Source organism: Pteropus vampyrus, unplaced genomic scaffold (genome assembly GCF_000151845.1).
Source record: "Pteropus vampyrus isolate Shadow unplaced genomic scaffold, Pvam_2.0 Scaffold111, whole genome shotgun sequence".
Taxonomy (NCBI): domain Eukaryota; kingdom Metazoa; phylum Chordata; class Mammalia; order Chiroptera; family Pteropodidae; genus Pteropus; species Pteropus vampyrus.
In genome coordinates, this window is record NW_011888892.1 from 3,351,854 (window position 1) to 3,369,348 (window position 17,495).

General features: G+C 51.2%; 1 protein-coding gene and 1 non-coding gene across 2 annotated transcripts in view; both read left to right on the forward strand.

Annotated features, from left to right (window-relative positions):
* The window catches only part of LOC105295710 (dedicator of cytokinesis protein 1-like), a 156,816-nt gene that overhangs the window by 84,915 nt on the left and 54,406 nt on the right, over positions 1-17,495 (forward strand). Inside the window, exons 6-10 of the mRNA XM_023533773.1 lie at positions 7,369-7,454; positions 7,636-7,792; positions 13,073-13,113; positions 14,339-14,429; positions 16,582-16,634. Coding sequence (XP_023389541.1) covers positions 7,369-7,454; positions 7,636-7,792; positions 13,073-13,113; positions 14,339-14,429; positions 16,582-16,634 — 428 coding nt within the window. The remainder of the gene's footprint in view (positions 1-7,368; positions 7,455-7,635; positions 7,793-13,072; positions 13,114-14,338; positions 14,430-16,581; positions 16,635-17,495) is intronic.
* Positions 15,285-15,403, forward strand: LOC111743335. The gene has a single exon (XR_002781643.1). It is a non-coding gene; the product is annotated as a 5S ribosomal RNA (ribosomal RNA).

Below are 17,495 nucleotides of genomic sequence, written 5' to 3' on the forward strand. Positions count from 1 at the left end.
GAAAAAGGACGGATGGGTCGTTCTGGAGTCACAGGTGTGAGCATGAGAACGTAACCCCTGACAGCTCACGAGAGGAAGTCCCCTTACAGCTCTGCTGTTTTCTTTAGGGAGAACTGTTCTCAAGCGTCGGCTTTTACTTACTTATTTTTATCTGGTTTTGCGTAGACATCGAAGCCTGAGTAGGAGTCTCTTTCTCACGCCACTTGCTGTGCGCACTCGCTGACGGCTTCTCAGACGTCACTGTGTTCTCTCAGACTGGCAGCTTGTTGCCGACTTGCGTTATTTTAAAGTCTAAAGTCTTGACTTTTATCCTTCTAAATGCGTGTCTTGGTCTTTTACCCATGCAACGGAACCGATGAGAATTTCTGGAAAAAAAAAGTGTATGTAATGTGCTCAATGACAAGGACAAAATCGGAGTTATTTCTGCTTGAAAAGTGACAAAACCTCCTTCCTAGACTCCGTGAAAATAAGTAAGGCTCTCGTCGTCTGTCGTGATGGGCGCAGGTTGCGCTGAGCTTGCCGCTGCTCTCCGGGCCTCCATGGGAGGCTGGGGTGACCGTCAGTCCTTCCCGTGTCACCTGCGGCACCCATCGGCTTCGCCCGCAGCTCTCCCGGACCACAGCATCTGTCTCTCGACTCCTCGCTGCTCTCGGTGTAACGCTTGCCTTTCGTCACCCGCTCTGCGTGAAGCACAGGGCCTCTCGCCCTTCCTGGCAGGGGGTGTCGGTGAATGCGTCGTGGGGGGCCCGTGGACAGAGCAGCAGTGCACAGCCGCCCCTGCCCCCCGCCCAGGGAGCTTCTGGGACAGGCTGACTGGCCGCCATTTCACCCGCCACCCGTCCAGTCACTTGACCTTATTAGTCACATCGCCAAGGGCTTAGATGGGTTCCACTGTTACAGCCGACGCGCCAACCTAATGGCAGGAACGGAAGACGTCGAGGCTTTTCATTTTTCCAAAACTCGAGTGCTTTGAGCGTGTGAGCTCCGTTGGCAACATACGCTTTGTCTCCGTCTTCAGCTGAATTATGCTCTTCCAGATGCAGTGGGGAGGAGGCCTGCTAGGTCCAGAAGAAAAACCTGCCATTTTACTCAAGATGAAACTGCTCCCAAGCGTTTCTGGGATTTCAAAAGCCCTTCTTCCAGACGGCTCTCCCAGAGTCCCCCAGAGCGTCCGCTCCTTGTCCCTCGGCTGCAGCGGGGGCATTTCGTTAGCTCTCTCCTCCCCAAGAGTTCGCTTCCCTCTGATCGCCGCTGTTGCAGGGAGGGCCATGAATCTTTTTGCAGGCTAGGCGCATTCTCGTTCTGACTCTCCAAGGTCTGTGCGCGGCACGGGCTCGCCTCGTGGTGCGCTGGGTGGCATGGGGCCGTCCACTCGTGAGCCCTGTTCTGGTGACATGGGACACTTCTCAGGACCCAGGCCGTGTGATGATGAGTCGACTTGATACCGTTCGCGCTGGGCAGGTCCTCACAGGTGGCGAGTAAGCTCCGTAAGGTCAACCGACTAAGGTTCCTGAGTGGTAACAGAAGTCACCCAGGGGAGGACACGCACAGGGACCCGAAACCAATGTGGAGGAGCGTGGACCGGACCGAAGCACGTGAACCAGAAGGCCCACCTGTGTACACAGAGGCCTTGGGTTCTTCTAGAAACCCTGCACACCTGCAAAATGATACGCTTCGTGCCGGCTGGTGTTTACGGCTAGAGCCGGACTGTGGCCTCGAAGGAAGACCCGAGGGGAGCGGGGTGCTGGATAACTCGCTGCGCCCTGAGCCCCTGTCTCCCACCCCCAGGCCCCCATGGCCTGACCCGTCCTCTGCCCGGCTGGCGCGGTGGCGGGGGAGGGCCGGCCCCTTCTCTCGAGGCTCTTTTCCTCCTTAGCACCTGTGTCGTGCTGACCCCATCGGCAGGGATTAAGGGCGCATCCGGGCACCTCGGCTTGATGTCCGCTCTAGCTGTGCCCCTCGCGGATGGCCCCTCCCTGCCCCACAGCGGCCACCGGTGACCACGGGGATTCCAGCCACCCTCCGTCATCGGCCCTGTTCACGCGGCCACCGTGATTTCTCTGTCCTGTCCACGTGACCCCTCTACGCAGCCACTTAACAGAAGTCTGTTTCTCGTCTTGTCTGCCTCTTGCATTTTCTGGGAGCGCCCCCAGCACTCCAGCCGCCTTCGGCCCTCCGGTTGTCCCGGCCCTTCCCGAGGGCCTTTTACGGTCTGGATGTCCCAGCGACACCTGGATTGTCCTCTTCCGTCCCAGGGGACACATTCTCTGGTCTTTTTCCTTGCCACTCGCCCACGCCTCGAGCCATCCCTGCCTCACGGTCCCCTGTCTCCCCCGCCACCGGAATAGCATGTTCATACTGAAGCTAGGACTTCTGGGAATCTTGATTTATTTTTTTCGAAGGAGAGGTTCTGTGTGTGAAGTTTCAGGACTGCGAAGCCAGCGAGCACGGAGAGGTGTGGCGCTGTCGGTGTCTTAGAGTCCTGACGCCATTCGTGGAGACCTGCAGAGCCTCGTCACCAGAACCGCGACCCACCCCTTCCCCATCTGGCCGAGTCCCCTGCCCTCAAACAAACAACGTTGCAAGTCCCAGCCTCGCCGGACTTTTATTCATAAAGAAAGCACACTTTTAATTCTCTCCTGGCACCTTTGTAAAGAATTCCATTTGTTTTATCTTTGGAAAATACAGAACTCACAGCTGAGAATTGCAGCAAATGACCACATGGTGTATTTACTATTAATAAAAAGGGACTGGAAAAGGCTCCATGGCAAAATAATATTTTTCTTCATGGAGCTATTTTCTGTCAACTTTGCCGGGGTCAGTAAGATGCTCCACAAGTTCCAGAATTTCCCATTGAGTCGTAACAATATTAGAACATGAGTAATCTTTGTGTCTTTGGTGTTTCTGAGTCCCTGTTCGAACGCTCTGTGCCTGCCGCCCACGCTGGTAACCTTAAGCAAATAATTGAACAACCCAAGTGGATGTTGGCGGCCCCTGCTACTCGACAGGAAAGCCAATGTGTTTCGCACCGTTGTGTGAATGTGAATAAGTTTGGTGGCAATTTCATCTTTATTCTTCAATTCGTTGGGATTTTGTGTGTTGGTTGAGTTTTGCGTTCCATTCCAAAGTAACACTGGATTCTCTTGTTTCGGATGCTTAAAGGGGAAATATGGTATAAGAATTAGGCCTCTATTTCATTGAATCCCAGACCCAAAAGTGACGAGAGAAACTAACACCCTTGACTCCAGGAGTTCCGACTACGCCGAATTCTCTTCTCCGAAGCCCTCCAGCAAAGAGATGCCCCAACTCCCAGAATCTCCCTTAAACAAATTAAACAGGGCTCTCGCCGAGGGCGTGTCCTGGGGTGGGCCGTCACTGCACACAGACCCAAAGTCCCTCCTCTGTCTGGGTCACACGGGAACGGGGAGCCACGGCACCTGTGTGAGGTGTTGCCAAGTGAGCGGCCAGGCCTCAGGTATTGGCCTCGGGACCTCTGGGCTCCTGGATGCTTCACGGAAGCTTCAAGGTCAGCCAGCCTCCTGCTTGTTGGACACAGAAGGACGTGGGGATTTTAGGATGTGGGACGCGGAGCGCCAAAGATTAATTAAGTGTGTAATTAAGTTTACAGAGCGGCTAAGCAAGAGGAATGCAATATGCATAAAAACGGCAGTATCTCCGAGCAGAGGACGGAAGGCTGAGCGAAGGGTCGCGGGGAATCAGCTGCTTCTGGGACCTCAGCCTGAGAGCCCGGAGCCCCGAGGGTGCTGGAGCGCGGGCTTCTCTCTGCCAGTCCCTTCTCGGGCGCGTTTCCCACGCAGCTGCAGTACGTGACTTCCTCCCGCCCACGGCTCCTGTCAAGGCCACAGAGAAGGGACGTGGTCCTGCCGTTCTGAGGGACTGGCCCAGCTGCAGCGGCAGGTGCAGAAGCGACACCTGCTGCTTTGGCGCGCTCTGCCACCAGGGGCGGCCCAAACCACGCCCCACATCCATCGTCTTGTGAGCAGTTTTGAAAACAGGGCGAAAGCAGGGTGCAGGACAGAGGGCAGCAGTTTCCGGGTTCTTCTGTAGCATCTGACGCGCTTCTGCTAATGTCCAGCCTCGTGTATCCAGGATTTCGGCTTTCACCCAGCTCTTGACAACCTCTGAGCGCTTTATCATCAGAATTATTTGTGCGAACTTTCCCATCCCGGTCCAGCTTCCGCCCTCGCTCCCACCTAAGCCCAGGTCTCGTCCATAAACGGGTTCCTGGGTGCCTGTCAAACGCAGGCCTGGTTCCGTACACTCCTACGTGCATGTATGTGGTCGGAATGGGAAACCCAACGCAAAGCAGACTTTCCAAACCAACAGCGCTGGCTTTTGGATCACCCACGACTGAGACCCTTCACTCCACGACCTCTTCCATGGGAGCCGGTCACCGTGGATAGCGGTGGCCCTGAGTGCTGGGAGCAGTGCTGCTTTTTCTAAGCTGATGGAGTGAACCGTATCAGTACCCCCGTGTGCACAGCCCCCCGCTTCCACGTCCAGTTTTAACAGCGACCTCCCGCAAGGCCCATGTTCAGATGTGGCCTCGTGTTTGATACTCTCGGAGGGCCGCTGGTACCGGACGCGTGGAGCTGCTATGTTCGGTATTTTAGGCGGATCCCCCACGGACGCATTTGTAGCGATATCAGCGATTCAGAAAAGAGAGGCGAATGGTGCATAATGATGTCGCTCATCACACGCGCGAGCCTCTGCCAGCCTCTGGGCATCAAAGTAAACCGCTGCTCGTCTCGTGCAGAACCCCAGACAGCGTGCCTCTGTGAGTGACATAATAAACATGTGCGTTTTATAGAACCACCTCTGCTCGGTCTGCAACTGTCCTTCCTCCGATGTATTTGGGCAGAATTGTTTCACACTGATTATAACAGTTCACAGCACACTAGCCGATGGTTTGTAGTACATTCCGTAAGAAATTAACAAAGACCTGGAAACCAGAGGCTAGCTGCGGATCTGTGGCACTGAATGTTCGCCGAGCAGCAGGATGAGGTTCCAGGTGTTTGTGCAAATTACTTAGTTTAGAGCAGAGGTTAGTAAAATTAGAATCACCTGTGTGCTTCTGATTTCCTTATTCATCCACCCTTTTTAGAAACATTAAATTCATCAGTCAAAACCTGGTAAACAGAATACTTAATGAGCTGGAGCTAAATCGTTGCCCTCGTTCGTGACAGCTAGGTTTCCACGGAAGTAGAGAAAACATGCCATTTTCATTAAGTCGACTCCAAGTCCAAATGTCTTCTGATTAACTAGCACTGTGAAGCGCCTCTGTGCGTGTGCCTAGGTTAGGAGAAGGCGTGTTTTTTTTTAGCATTCCCTGTGCCTTCCTCATTGTATGCTCGTTAAAAGATGTGTGGAATCGAATCATGTGTTTTAATTAAATTTAGTCTTCTTTTGCATCTCAATTATTTGCTCCGAAGAAGCAGCGGCCCTCGCCAAACACTTCCTCTTTGGTGTTTGATCATGGCACCAACTCTTGGGTTAGCGGCGAGCCGCGTTCCCCGCGCTGAATTCCGAGAACTGCCTTTTGCAGACTTCTCTTCTGTAAAAAGCAGAGTAATAGTAGGGTAGCGACGAAAGGTTATTTTACAATAAAAGTCATTATCGTGAGACTTCGGGTGAAAAAAAAAAACAAACAGGTCACTCTTTCTACTTCAGCAGAACCATCTCTCTTTCCACATCCCTAAAATCCCTGAACGTCTTAGGCCAAACAGAATATAAAGAGGGCGTTTGTCTGGGGAGGAGCCAGCGGGGAGAGCGAGAGAGCTGTGGGGACTCACCGAGGTCCGGTTCCCTGCGATGCCGCCGAGTCCTTGATGACAAGCGAGAGTCACTGCTTCTCTCTGGGCCTGTTTCATCCTCAGCGGGACCAGGCTGGGGCTCAGGCAGGCCTTCCTGTCCAGGCCCAGCAGGCCTGGGCTTCCTTGTAGGCTCCTTCCTGGGTCTCAGCAGACCCCTCGCCTCTGCTTCTCGGGGCCACAAGCAGCTACCACTGCAGCAGCCGTGCCCTGAGGCCCCAGGGCGGTAGATGGTGCCTGCAGTTCTTGTGAAAGGCACTGGGATGAGTGTGTTCACCGTTTGGCTTGAGCGGCCATGAGAGCAGGTGTGTCTTCGCGACCCACTGGTCAGCCTGTGCCGACGTACGGAGCCCTCCCTCTGCCCTGGTGCATCACCACCTCTGTCCAGTGATTCGTGTGCATGTGGCGCACGCGTCCCGTGAGATTCATCAGCACCTTGCACTGTCCAGGCATCGGGGATACGGCAGTGACCGAGAGAAGAGGACATTCTTTCCCTCACGCAGCTTAAATTCTTCTGGGATCCTGATAGCAGCGTTGGACTTGGGATTGTTGCCTGGGAAAGCAGGGCCTCAGCGTATAATTTAAAGGGACCCCAGCGACGCTGGCACTCACGCCACGTGTGCTTGCCTTCTGAGCCCTGAGCTCAGCGCCCGCCATCCTTCAGGTCTGCGTGGACGTCCACATCTCTGTCGGGACTAAGCCTCTCCCAGCCCCCCATTCCCACCTGGCCCACGCCAGTGTGTGACCTTAGAGGCCCCCGCACATGGCAGCCGCCTGGCCGGAATCCCAGTGCCGAGGTGGCTTTGAATTTTGCCAGAGCTGGGAGACTGGGCAGTGAGCATGGGGACCCATATAGACATCATTATCCAGGTCATTTCCAGCCCGATCAGCCACTGTCAAAACATTTCACAGATTTACACCTCTCCAAAATTTATAGTTTCCCCCAAAGCGTGCATTCGAGAGACAGGTCTGACTCTTTCTCACTGTGATGCTCTGAGTCCAGTCAGCTTTGGCGGGGGCGGGCGGGAGGGGTTGTTCAAGGAAAAGCCCGACATGGACCTTCTTGAAGAGTCTGCTGCTCTGTCCTTAGAGACTTCGCCCTTGTTTTTCGCAATATTTCTTTTCGCCAGAGTGAGAGATGTTCCACTCGGATCCACCGAGGCATGGCGGTGAAGTGGCCCCACGCACGTTTTCATACTGCGGAGACTCTCCGCCGGGCAGTACGATGCCATCTGTTCTTTTCCAGGAACCGGCGCGCTATTTTAGATGTCACTTGTTCGGAGAGCTGAAGTTTGAGATGTTTTTTCCATGTTGCTTCTTGATTTTTTGTCCCCGGTCTCCTCTTCCCCGCTGTGGCAGGGGGGTCGTCAGCAATCTCCCGGGGCCTCGGGGAATAGCAACCCTTACGGGCAGTCAGGCCGCCGAGGTGGAGTGAGTACCCGGCGGTGATCGCTCGCCAGCGGACGGACGCGCCGGTCTGCAACCGAAGTGTCCGCCACGCTGGTTACTTACTTACGCTTCCTCTGTTTAATTATAGTTTGAGAACGAGATCATCACCAAGCTGGATCACGAAGTGGAAGGGGGCAGAGGGGACGAGCAGTACAGAGTGTTATTCGATAAAATGTAAGTGGCGGCGAACGGCGGGGGGTTGTGTCGGGACAGAGACGCGGAGGCTGTAATTAACCCGCGACGAACTTCGTGGCCCAGAAATAATTAAAGTGCGTTAATAATGGGAGATATTTTAAACGGCGCCTCAGTGAGGTTCCTGCATGTGAAGCGCGAGGCGCGTGCGCTCGTTTTCCAGCCTCTTGGAGCACTGCAGGAAGCACAAGTACCTCGCCAAAACGGGAGAAGCGTTCGTGAGGCTCGTGGTGCGCCTGATGGAGCGGCTGCTGGATTACAGGACCATCATGCACGACGAGAACAAGGAGAGCCGCATGAACTGCACCGTGAACGTGCTGGTGAGTGGCAGGGCCGGTCCCCAGCCTGCGCGGTGAGCCGGGAGCCGGGCCGAGGCACGCAGGGGCCCGGCGACGGCTGCCCGCCAGGCTTCCCGTGGCAGCACGGGCGCGCTTCCTCTGGCTGGTGTCTCGTGGGTGGCAGTGACGAGCGGTCTCGTTTTGTGACCGGGCGGAGCCCCGTTGACCCCAGGTCTGCGGCGCTTCGTTATTCAGAGAGCGTAAATGTGGCCTGTGCTGCGGGCCGCATCCTGGTCCTCAGAATCTGTGAGTATGACCCTATACGGGGAAAAAAGGCCGTTCGTAGATGTGATTGAGTTAAGGATCTCCAGGTGAGATCGTCCCGGACTCCCTAGGTGGTCCCTAAGTCCAGTGACAAGTGTCCTCGTAAGTGACGGAGGAGGAGAAGACATAGACAGAAGAAAATCCACGGGAAGATGGAGGCTGAGGTTAGGGCGATGTTACCACACGCAAAGGGACACTCGGGACCACTAGACGCTGGAAGAGAGACGAGGTCGGATTCGCTCCGAGGCCTTTGGAGGGAGCCTGGCCCAGCTGACACCTAGGTCGCAGACTCTGGCCTCCAGGACTGTGACAGAATACATACTATTGCTTTAAGCCACCGAGTCGGTGATAAATTGTTACAGAAGCCACAAGAAGCTAATGCACGACCATATGAAGAGCAGCCGCCTCGCGTACGCTTGGCCTCCGCCATCCGCCCATCCGACCGCTCGCTCACCTGCCATTGCTGAGGCTCTGCACAGGTGCATCAGGAAGCGTGTCCGGACTCTGAGCTTTGAGGAAGCTTCGTGACAAGCTCGGCCGCAGGGAGCGGCGGGCAAACGCGACGGCTCCCGGGGCTGTGGGTCCCCCACTCCCGGCTCCAGAGCTGTCTGCATCTTTCTCCGCTGCTGCTCCCCGCAAGGAAGCAGAAAAGCGGCCTCCGGCCCTGGCGGGGCTTCCTCTCCCCCACCTGCCCGTGCGAGGCCGGAAGGCAGGGAAACCCCTCCCGAAGCCATTCTACGACTTTACGTGCCTGACTTTTCCGAGTCTCCCGCCATCGGACGACCCGAGTACCCACCACTGGGCTGGGCGTCCGGCACTTGGAGCTCGTGGCAACGGACTTTTGCACCAAGACAAACGTGAAGCTTCATTCATTCTTTAGAAAATCACCAGAGACGTTTGACTTAAAAAGATGAACAAAAGGGAGTATTTTTCACCTTCCACTCACTCCGGCGTCGACACGGACTCCGTGCGTAGCCGTGAGGAACCAACAGCTGACAGCTCACAAGCTGTCCCCACCCCTGCCTTCCGTGGCTGGACAGCTCCTTCAGGCCAAAGATAAACGTTTTCTGGGACACGTTTTCTTCTTCATGAAAGTGTAGATATGGGGGCTTCTGGCGTCTGGTCCAGTCCGTAGGAGGAGTTTTGGACATCGCTGTCCCCATCCTCGTGGGAAGGGAAAAGCCAGCAAACTGAAAATCAGCAACTCGTCTCAGCCATCGTCTTAGATCCACAGGGAAAGCTGCTGTCCCCAGACCTGGGGAGACAAGAGGACGCAGAGTCACGGCTACTGGGGCAGAAACCACTGCTGGAGCCAGGGCCGGGTTCCTGTCACCGAGCACATGTCCACTTCCAACATAAAATTACCCGGCACCCTGAGGGCAGAAGATGCAGTTTGAAGAGACTGAGCAAACGTCAGAGCCAGACTCGGGTGTGGCCGCGGGTTTAGAATTATCAGGCTGGGAAATTACAGCGGCCATGACAAATGCACTAGCAGTGCTGACAGAAGAAGCAGGCACCGTGCGAGGCAGGACTAAGAGCAGCAAGATGGGCACTTTTGGGGAGAATCAGAAACGAATGCTAGAAACGCAAAACACCGTGCAATGAAGAAAGCCTGCGGTGTCATCGGTAGACCGGACTCAGCTGGGGAAGAACCAGCGCAGCATCTACCTGCGTTCGCAGGTACACTCGCCTGTGGACGGACCGTGCACGGCGCAGCGACGAGCTCGGCCCCAGGTAGCGGCCCTGACCCTCTGCGCAGGAGGGAGCCTGGCCTTGCTTAGCCGCCTCGCCACGCAGGCGATGTCCAGGAGGCGATGTCCAGCGTACGTGATTTCCTTTCATGGCGCCCATGTGGCCAACATGAAGTCAGCATTTTTTCTGTGGGAGGTAAATGGAAACCTTTCCAAAAGCCTTTCCTCCTAGGGATGTACTTGTCCAGTGCTCCCTCTGATCTTTAAGGGGATCCAAGAAGCTGGTTTGTGTCCAGAAGGAAAAATTATTATTATTACGTGCACCGGGTTCCAACGTTGATGACCGAGACGGCTGTTGTTCTAAGCAAGATCTGTCCTGCTCACCAGGACGCAAACCTAGGGGAGAAACAGGGCTGTGCACAGAGCGCGACCTTGGACCGGAGTCAGAATCCGGGGACCGGAAGCAGGCTCTCGTAAGTGACACGTGCAGTCACGATTCCTGGTGTCAATATGCGTCTCTCACAGGGAGCCTCCCTCGGGGCATAGCTGTCAGCTGTAGCCAGGTGTGGACTAAGAAACACACCCAGGATTCCGCATCCTGTCTGCCACTAACCTCCTTCAGCTCCGGCGTGCTGAATTAATCCGTGAAGTCGGGGCTTCTATTCTTAGCCGTTTCCTAGGGGTGTCTATCGTCGTTCTTTCATTTAAAAAATAAAACGTCTATGAGGTAAAGAGAAACAAGAAAATTGATTTTTATAGACCGGCGTCCTGTCTCTTAACAGTTACTGCCCAGCTCACATTTGGTCATATAATTAAAAATACAAATATATTTTTAATCTCCTGGTCCGTTTTTACCCTTTCTCTTGGTACTTTTTTTTTTAATGAAACAAATAGTATTTCTTAGAGATGAATACGCACGTCCATCTCTAGATAATATATAGATGTATAAACATGTTAGAAATATGTAAAACGTATTCAGTTTATCACTAGACAGAAATCCCCTCGAACTCCTAAAGTTAAAAAAGAAAATAAAGAACATAGAACGTATCGATGCCCTTTAAGCCCGTTGCTAAATTTCCTTTCGAACCAACGTTGTCATTTTTAATGGAGTTAGTAAAATATACCAAGTTGTATGATTCATTAATGTCCTATTCTTTTTTGCATTTCGATAAAAAAACAAAAGCAAAATTAAAAGAGACGTGAGCAGTCACTCCGTTCAGTGGCCTATGTCCCCTAAGCCTCACCCCGCAAGCACCTGCGTGCGTGTCGGATCTTCGTTCCCGCCAGACGATATGCACATTTATAATTAAGTACAGTTCCGTTAGTCACCTGATCATCATGCCATCTTTAATTGCCGGTCACTGATTTTGTTGTGTGCCACCTCGTCATCCCGTACAGGTGTCACCACATCCATCCCCACCACTGGTCGACTCACCGTTATTTTGCTGCTAGAAGTTAGTCTCTTCGCGGCCCCTCTACAAGGCTGATTATGGTGGTTCCGACTAGAAATCTAAAACCTTAGTCGTGAAGGAGAACAAACTGAAATATGATGCCAGCGTAGGCATTCCGAAAGATCAGTGCCCGATGGTGGACCGAAGTTGGGGACCGCGTTTCAGTGGGGTTGCCGGGGAGCCTCGGAGCTTTGAGCCCAGCACAGACGTCAGCACTGGTGTGTGGGGTGGTGGGGAGGGGTGAAGGGGCTTGAGAGGGGACCTTTGGGGACGAGATGCTGCCTGCAGAGCCCAGGGCATGGCTTTTACGCAGAAACATAAAGGTTCTATATAGAAATTGGGGTTTGAGATACGTGTCCTTCGGTCCTAGAGAGGTTTTAAAGTCCTGGGAAGGGACAGAAATCAGCACAGGCAGGAGACAGAAGCCATTTCTGTATCTCAGAGGGAGAGAGGTGTGAAGGTCACATGACATCCCCGTTGTGATGTTGTAAAGGGGAATGATCAAAAGCTTAGGAAAGGATTAAAAATGTGAGCGCAAAAGATGGTGTGAAGTCGCAGCTTGTAAATACTGAAGGGGCAGAATCGGGAGCACAGGGGGCTCATCCTGGTTCTGATGCAGATTCTCCTTCTTCCCCAAAAATACCCGGGTTACCAGCCAGAGCAGGCGAACCCTGGAGGTCACCAAAATCGCAGATGCAGCAAAATGCGAAGCTCTTGGTGCCTCTCTCTGAGCACAGCCCCCTTACTTCCTGTTCTCACTTGTCATTTCTTTCCACAGAGATCAGTTGTGTGAGCGATGTCTTTTTCTGCCAATGAACTTGAACAGGCTGTTTCATTTTATTGGGCGGTTGCATGCCTTGAAATGGTGACGTTCACTGGTTAACTCGGGCACAGGCACAGGCTCTAACCTTGCATTCAGATGGTCAGTTTCACACTGAAAGTGGCTACAGTATTTCCGTACCTCAGGCCTCGTTAGGCGACTTTTCAGTGCCTTTCTGTGGCTTCCTGCAAGATGAAGATTTTAAAGTGTTTACACACGTTTTGAGATACAATTTTGATAGAAACATTTATGCTCCCCAGAAAATATTTTCCCATGTGTAGAAATAACCCATCGTTTATGCTCTGCTACCTTTTCTGCCGCAGGGCTGGCCCGCAGGGCGTTTTTGGAAGTATCTTTCCCGTGTCTGGGAAGGTCCGTTGGTCTAGAACAGTGCTGTCCGATAGCAATGTCTGTGAGGATGGAAGGGTCCTATGTCTGTACTATGCCATACAGTAACACTGGCCCCGCAGTCCAAGCGCGGCAGGTGGTTTTGGCAGGAGGATGTGGATTTTTAACTATTTTTAGTTTTAATGAATCCAACTTTCCAGTTGAAAACATGTGGCCGTGGGCGCCGCGTCGAGCAGTCCCGGGCCCGAATGCCCCGTTGCCTTCTTGTGACTCTAGGTGAGGCGGAGCCCAGCGTGCTTTAAATCACGTGACGGTGCTTCGTCCCAAATTTGGGATCTTTCTTTCTTTCTTTTCTTTTGTTCTTTTTAATGATGTGATTACAAGGGTTAAGGTAGCGTATCTTTGTTTTAACTGAAGGAAGGTGACTTTCACATGACAGAAGTAGATTTTAGCCATCACAGCGTTTCAAGTGTAGGGCATATAATCTTTAGAATTTCCCCCTCCCCCCGCCAAAAAAAAAACAGCGTAAGATGGTTTTGCGTCTCATGAGAATGTATGGTTCTGATGCAGAGAGCTGGGTCCTATTTCGTCTGCGTTCATCACCAGTTGGAAAACCATGAATTGTTAATGTGCATGTCACACTTTTTATAGAAGGATTTCTTAAAAGTGTTGTGGTTTGATTTTGCAGAATTTCTACAAAGAAATCGAAAGAGAAGAAATGTATATAAGGTACGTGGACGTCACGCTGGTCTGCACCCTCTACATGTTTGCTGTAACTGCCGTTTGTCGAGTCCACACTAAGACATGTTTTATAACCGCAGGGGTTTATCTCGTAGGACACCACAAAGCCCCGAGTTTACATTTGGTGGGGTGCCCAGGTGTCCTCAGCATCCTTCCGAACTTGACCACGCCAGTGCGGAGATGCGGGGTATACTCAGCCAGCTGAAAAGCAAAGCCACAAACAGTTATTTTGCAGGTTTTTGCTCCTCTTGACTGACTCATGTGACCCTTTTGAAAAAAGGCACCACCACAGATTTTAATGTTTCACGGTAAAGTTAAATCCAGTTTTAACTTTATCGGAAATAGACAATAACAATATGCGAAATTTTCAGTTTGTTCTTACTTGCCTCGTGTTGTATGTTGTCTGCTGGATTTTTGTTCGTCACTCACCTTTTTCTCGAGAGTGGTGGGATATGACTGAACCCCTCTCCCTGGTCACTTTTAGGGGCCAGCATCAAATATTTAACAAGATTACCGTAACTTAGAAGCCGGGATAAGGTGTAATCCACGTGGCATTAGTATTTAATGGTGGGTTTAGTACACCAAGCATGATTTTCTAACTTTTGATTTCCAAGATTTTTTAACGTTCTCCTTTTAAAAAAGGTACCTTAAGAATATAAGAAACTTCTGGGAAAACAATCAAGTTGGTTTTTTTTTTCATCCATAAATGTAGGTTGCTTTACATTGAAAAGCAGTCTCTGTTTCTTGATGGTAGAAAAAGTCTTTGGATCAGATTCACTGTGATCATCGTCTCTCTTTATTCTTAACGGATTGGTATTTTTATGGATTTTTTGTGCGTTTGGGTTCAGTAGTCATGTAAGAAATCACAGTCGCACATCACGTGATCTCATTTCTAACGTTTGAAGAAAACGCTGGAAAGATAGGCAGCAATGCAAACCTTGGAGTACGATTCTGCCTTCTCGCGCCGTCTTCAGTTTTGTCCCGAAAAAAAGAGGACTTAACGTTTAAAAGAAAGAAATATTGTCTGTGACTCTTGTTGGTTTTTCTCGGTGCTTTCTGCACCAGAAGTTTGCAAGGCATTATGACTTATGAACATCGTTAAAACAAAGTGTAGGTGTGATTTACTGTTGAAGGTAGAATTTAGCTCTTGTAACCCTCGACACGGATGTTTCGGTGGCCTTTGAAGAATGTTCCCACGTTTTTCTCGTCTCAGGTACCTGTACAAACTGTGCGACCTGCACAAAGAGTGTGACAACTACACCGAAGCAGCGTACACCTTGCTTCTCCACGCGAAGCTCCTGAAGGTGATGAAAACTCCCTCGCCCTTTTATGATTCTGTCGTTATGAGCTCTAAGATTATGTAAAACTTTATTTTCCCATGACGGATTTTAGTAAAGCTATAACTTAAGATTTTATGAATGTTGACTAAAGGCAGTGACATAGAAAAAGGTATTTAGGAAGTACTTTGATGATAGATTTGGCCCTAGTGAACGCAGATGTCACAAAGTGTCATGGCATTGTCACCGAGCATTAGAAACACCCGTCGCTGGGCTGTCGGCTTGCAGCGACGCAGATTCTGCAATTTCTTATTATGCCAGCAAGACTCAGAAATGGCGGAGAGTGGTATCGGGAAGAAGGCGTTTCTGTGGTAGAACAAACAGCTAAGGGGCAGGATGAGACGTCCCCTCATTATCGTAGGAGAGGGTAGAGGGACCAGGTCATGACACAGGAATTCCCACACCTCTACTTTTGTATTTTAAAACTTCAGCAAGGCGCTAGGTCATTTTCTTAATTATATCCTAAAAAGAAAATTAGAAAAATTATGAACTAGATGAACAAGCACAGTATGAGAACTAGAATTAGCTGCGTGACCCAACATAAAGACGCTTGTTCAATGGAGCCCTGTTTCCAATCCCAGGCCAGTCCCCCCAATACTGCAAGCTGTGTGAAAGAAGGCTAGGTAAGTTGACGTAAAACGAGCACTCAGCAGTGTCCAGTGGGTGGTCAGAGGCATTAAGAGGGATGCTGTGTTAGGCAGGACCCTTCCAGCCTTTAGCCCAGTTCTGAAACCTCCAGTAGCTTCTGTGACACAAATATCCACAGGCAGGTCTCAAAGCAGCCGAAGGTGGAGAGTTACCTTTTAAAACCAGAGGGTCCTAGTCTACGGCCACGCCACCCTGAACGTGCCCGATCCCGTCTGATCTCGGAAGCTAAGCAGGGTCGGACCTGGTTAGTACTTGGATGGGAGACCACCTAGGAAGACCAGGAGCTGTAGGTGTTAAAAATAAAAAATGAGGGATTGTAAACGGACAAGGACCTCGCAATCCGTGAGGTCAACCAAGGGTCGCCTCGCCTAAAAAATAAATAGATACATACATACATACATACATACATACATACATACATACATAAATAAATTAGTGAATTCGTTTTAAAAAGCCGGAGGGTCCATTACAAAGACAACACGAGGAGACTGGAGGTCTGGCTGCATGCGGAAGCCTCACCAATAGTCATCAATAGTCACCCGTTGACTTTGCAACGCATAAAACTGTCCGCGGGAGCACAATTTATGAAGATAGAGGTTTGGGTTGGTGCACCTGACACCAGTGTCCCGCTGTGAATTCTAATTGCCTTCATTTGTTAGAAACCCAAATTCCAATAACAAGGCGTCTTTGCAAATATGAAGAAATTTCTTTTGCGCCAGGGAAATTAAAGTTGACGAGCTGTCTCTCACTATTCATCTCTCTCCTGCTACATGAACTCTTAGATGTGCGTGTGCATGTGAAATATATGCACGTGTGCATGTGTGTGCGTGTGTGTGCGTGCGTGAGAACTGTCCATTGTTTAATCATCGGGTATATTGAGTCCAGGCAGCTTCATCACGAACCGAAGCTCATGAGGGTGTGTTTCACAGCCCTAATCAATAGGCCTGACTGCACTGGCTTCCCCACCGGGCTCTGAATTTTCCAGTTAAACGGCAAATGCTGCATAATCTCTCTCCATAGCTTTTACATAATTACGTTTTGCATTTTCCCTAAATGGGCTTTGATCCCGCTGTAAATACGCGTTCATGCTGGCTGATCGACAGACCAAAGCGTCATCTGGATCACCATGAAAATTCTTCCATGTGACAATGACGAATGCATTCTTTATTCTTTAACTAAAAATCTTCAGATGGAATCTTCTTTTTTGCTTAAGGATATTTTTTTCAAAAAACAAGAGCTAGAAAAGCATTAGCCTTCAGCCTAGCAGTCAGGTTCTTGCATTCCAGCGTTTAAGTGGAAGGCGTAAAGGATTTTTGCTTCCCTATTCAATTTTTTAAGTGATTTTAAAATTCAAGGAAGTCACGTGAAATCTGAATTTTTTAATTAATTTATTGTAGTTCCGTTGCAAAGTAAAAACGTAGCCATGTTGCGAAAACGCCATCATTAACGAGTTTATAACTTCTCGTTGTAGTCAAGACGTGCACGTCTGATTTTTAAGGCGAAACAATCTGCAGACGCTTACAGGCTTCTCACCCTTCCCTGACATTCCCAGAGCGGGGGCGCCATTCTGGCCCCATGCTCCGTGCCCTGGCCCTCGGTGCCCTGCGGTCCAGCCTGAGGTGCTCCGGGGCCCCTCCGGCTTCAGGGAGGGGCTCAGGGGTGTGTGTCATGAGTGAGCGCCTCTTCGGGAGCCTTGTCACGCGCCCCATTCCAGCAGCCAGTCCCTTGGGGCCTGCAGCCTGTGCCACGGTGTTTCTGGCTTCGTTCTGCTTGTCCAGCTCCTCTCATTTGTCACGCCCTGCTAAAACACAGTGCCACCGATGGTCCCATTGCTGCAGATGTCACCTGACCAGCTCTGAGTCCCCACTTTGGTCCAGGCAGCCTCAGGGCTGGTTGCTTTCTTGGCAACACTGTATCTATCCCATCTTAAAACAGTGTCAAGCTGCACCTTCTGGGTCAACTGAGAAGCAAGCCCACCCTAATTATTTCCTCCAAGGAGTCTCCCAGGAGCCCCAGAGCACAGTCTTGCCCCCCACCCTTCAATGCCCATGAAATCATTTTTCAGTATCGTTATTGATCACCATGCCTAACTTGCAACAGCACGGTCTCCGGACCAGCACCTCCGACCCATCCTAGACCTGGTTCATGCACATAGTGAGTCCTCAGCAAACGCTGCTTTTAGTGAACCCTATACTTGATGCCGTTGACTCGTGGAGCCTGAGTACACGAGTGTACCTGTCAGATGAGCTCGCCTTCACTTTGACGTGTGACGTGTGTGCATCTGTGCATCATGCCGTGAGCCCATGGACACTTCCACAAACACTGGACGAGCCCTGCCTTTGCCCTGCAGTGTGCCTGAGGCTTGAGGTTCAAAGACACCTCCTC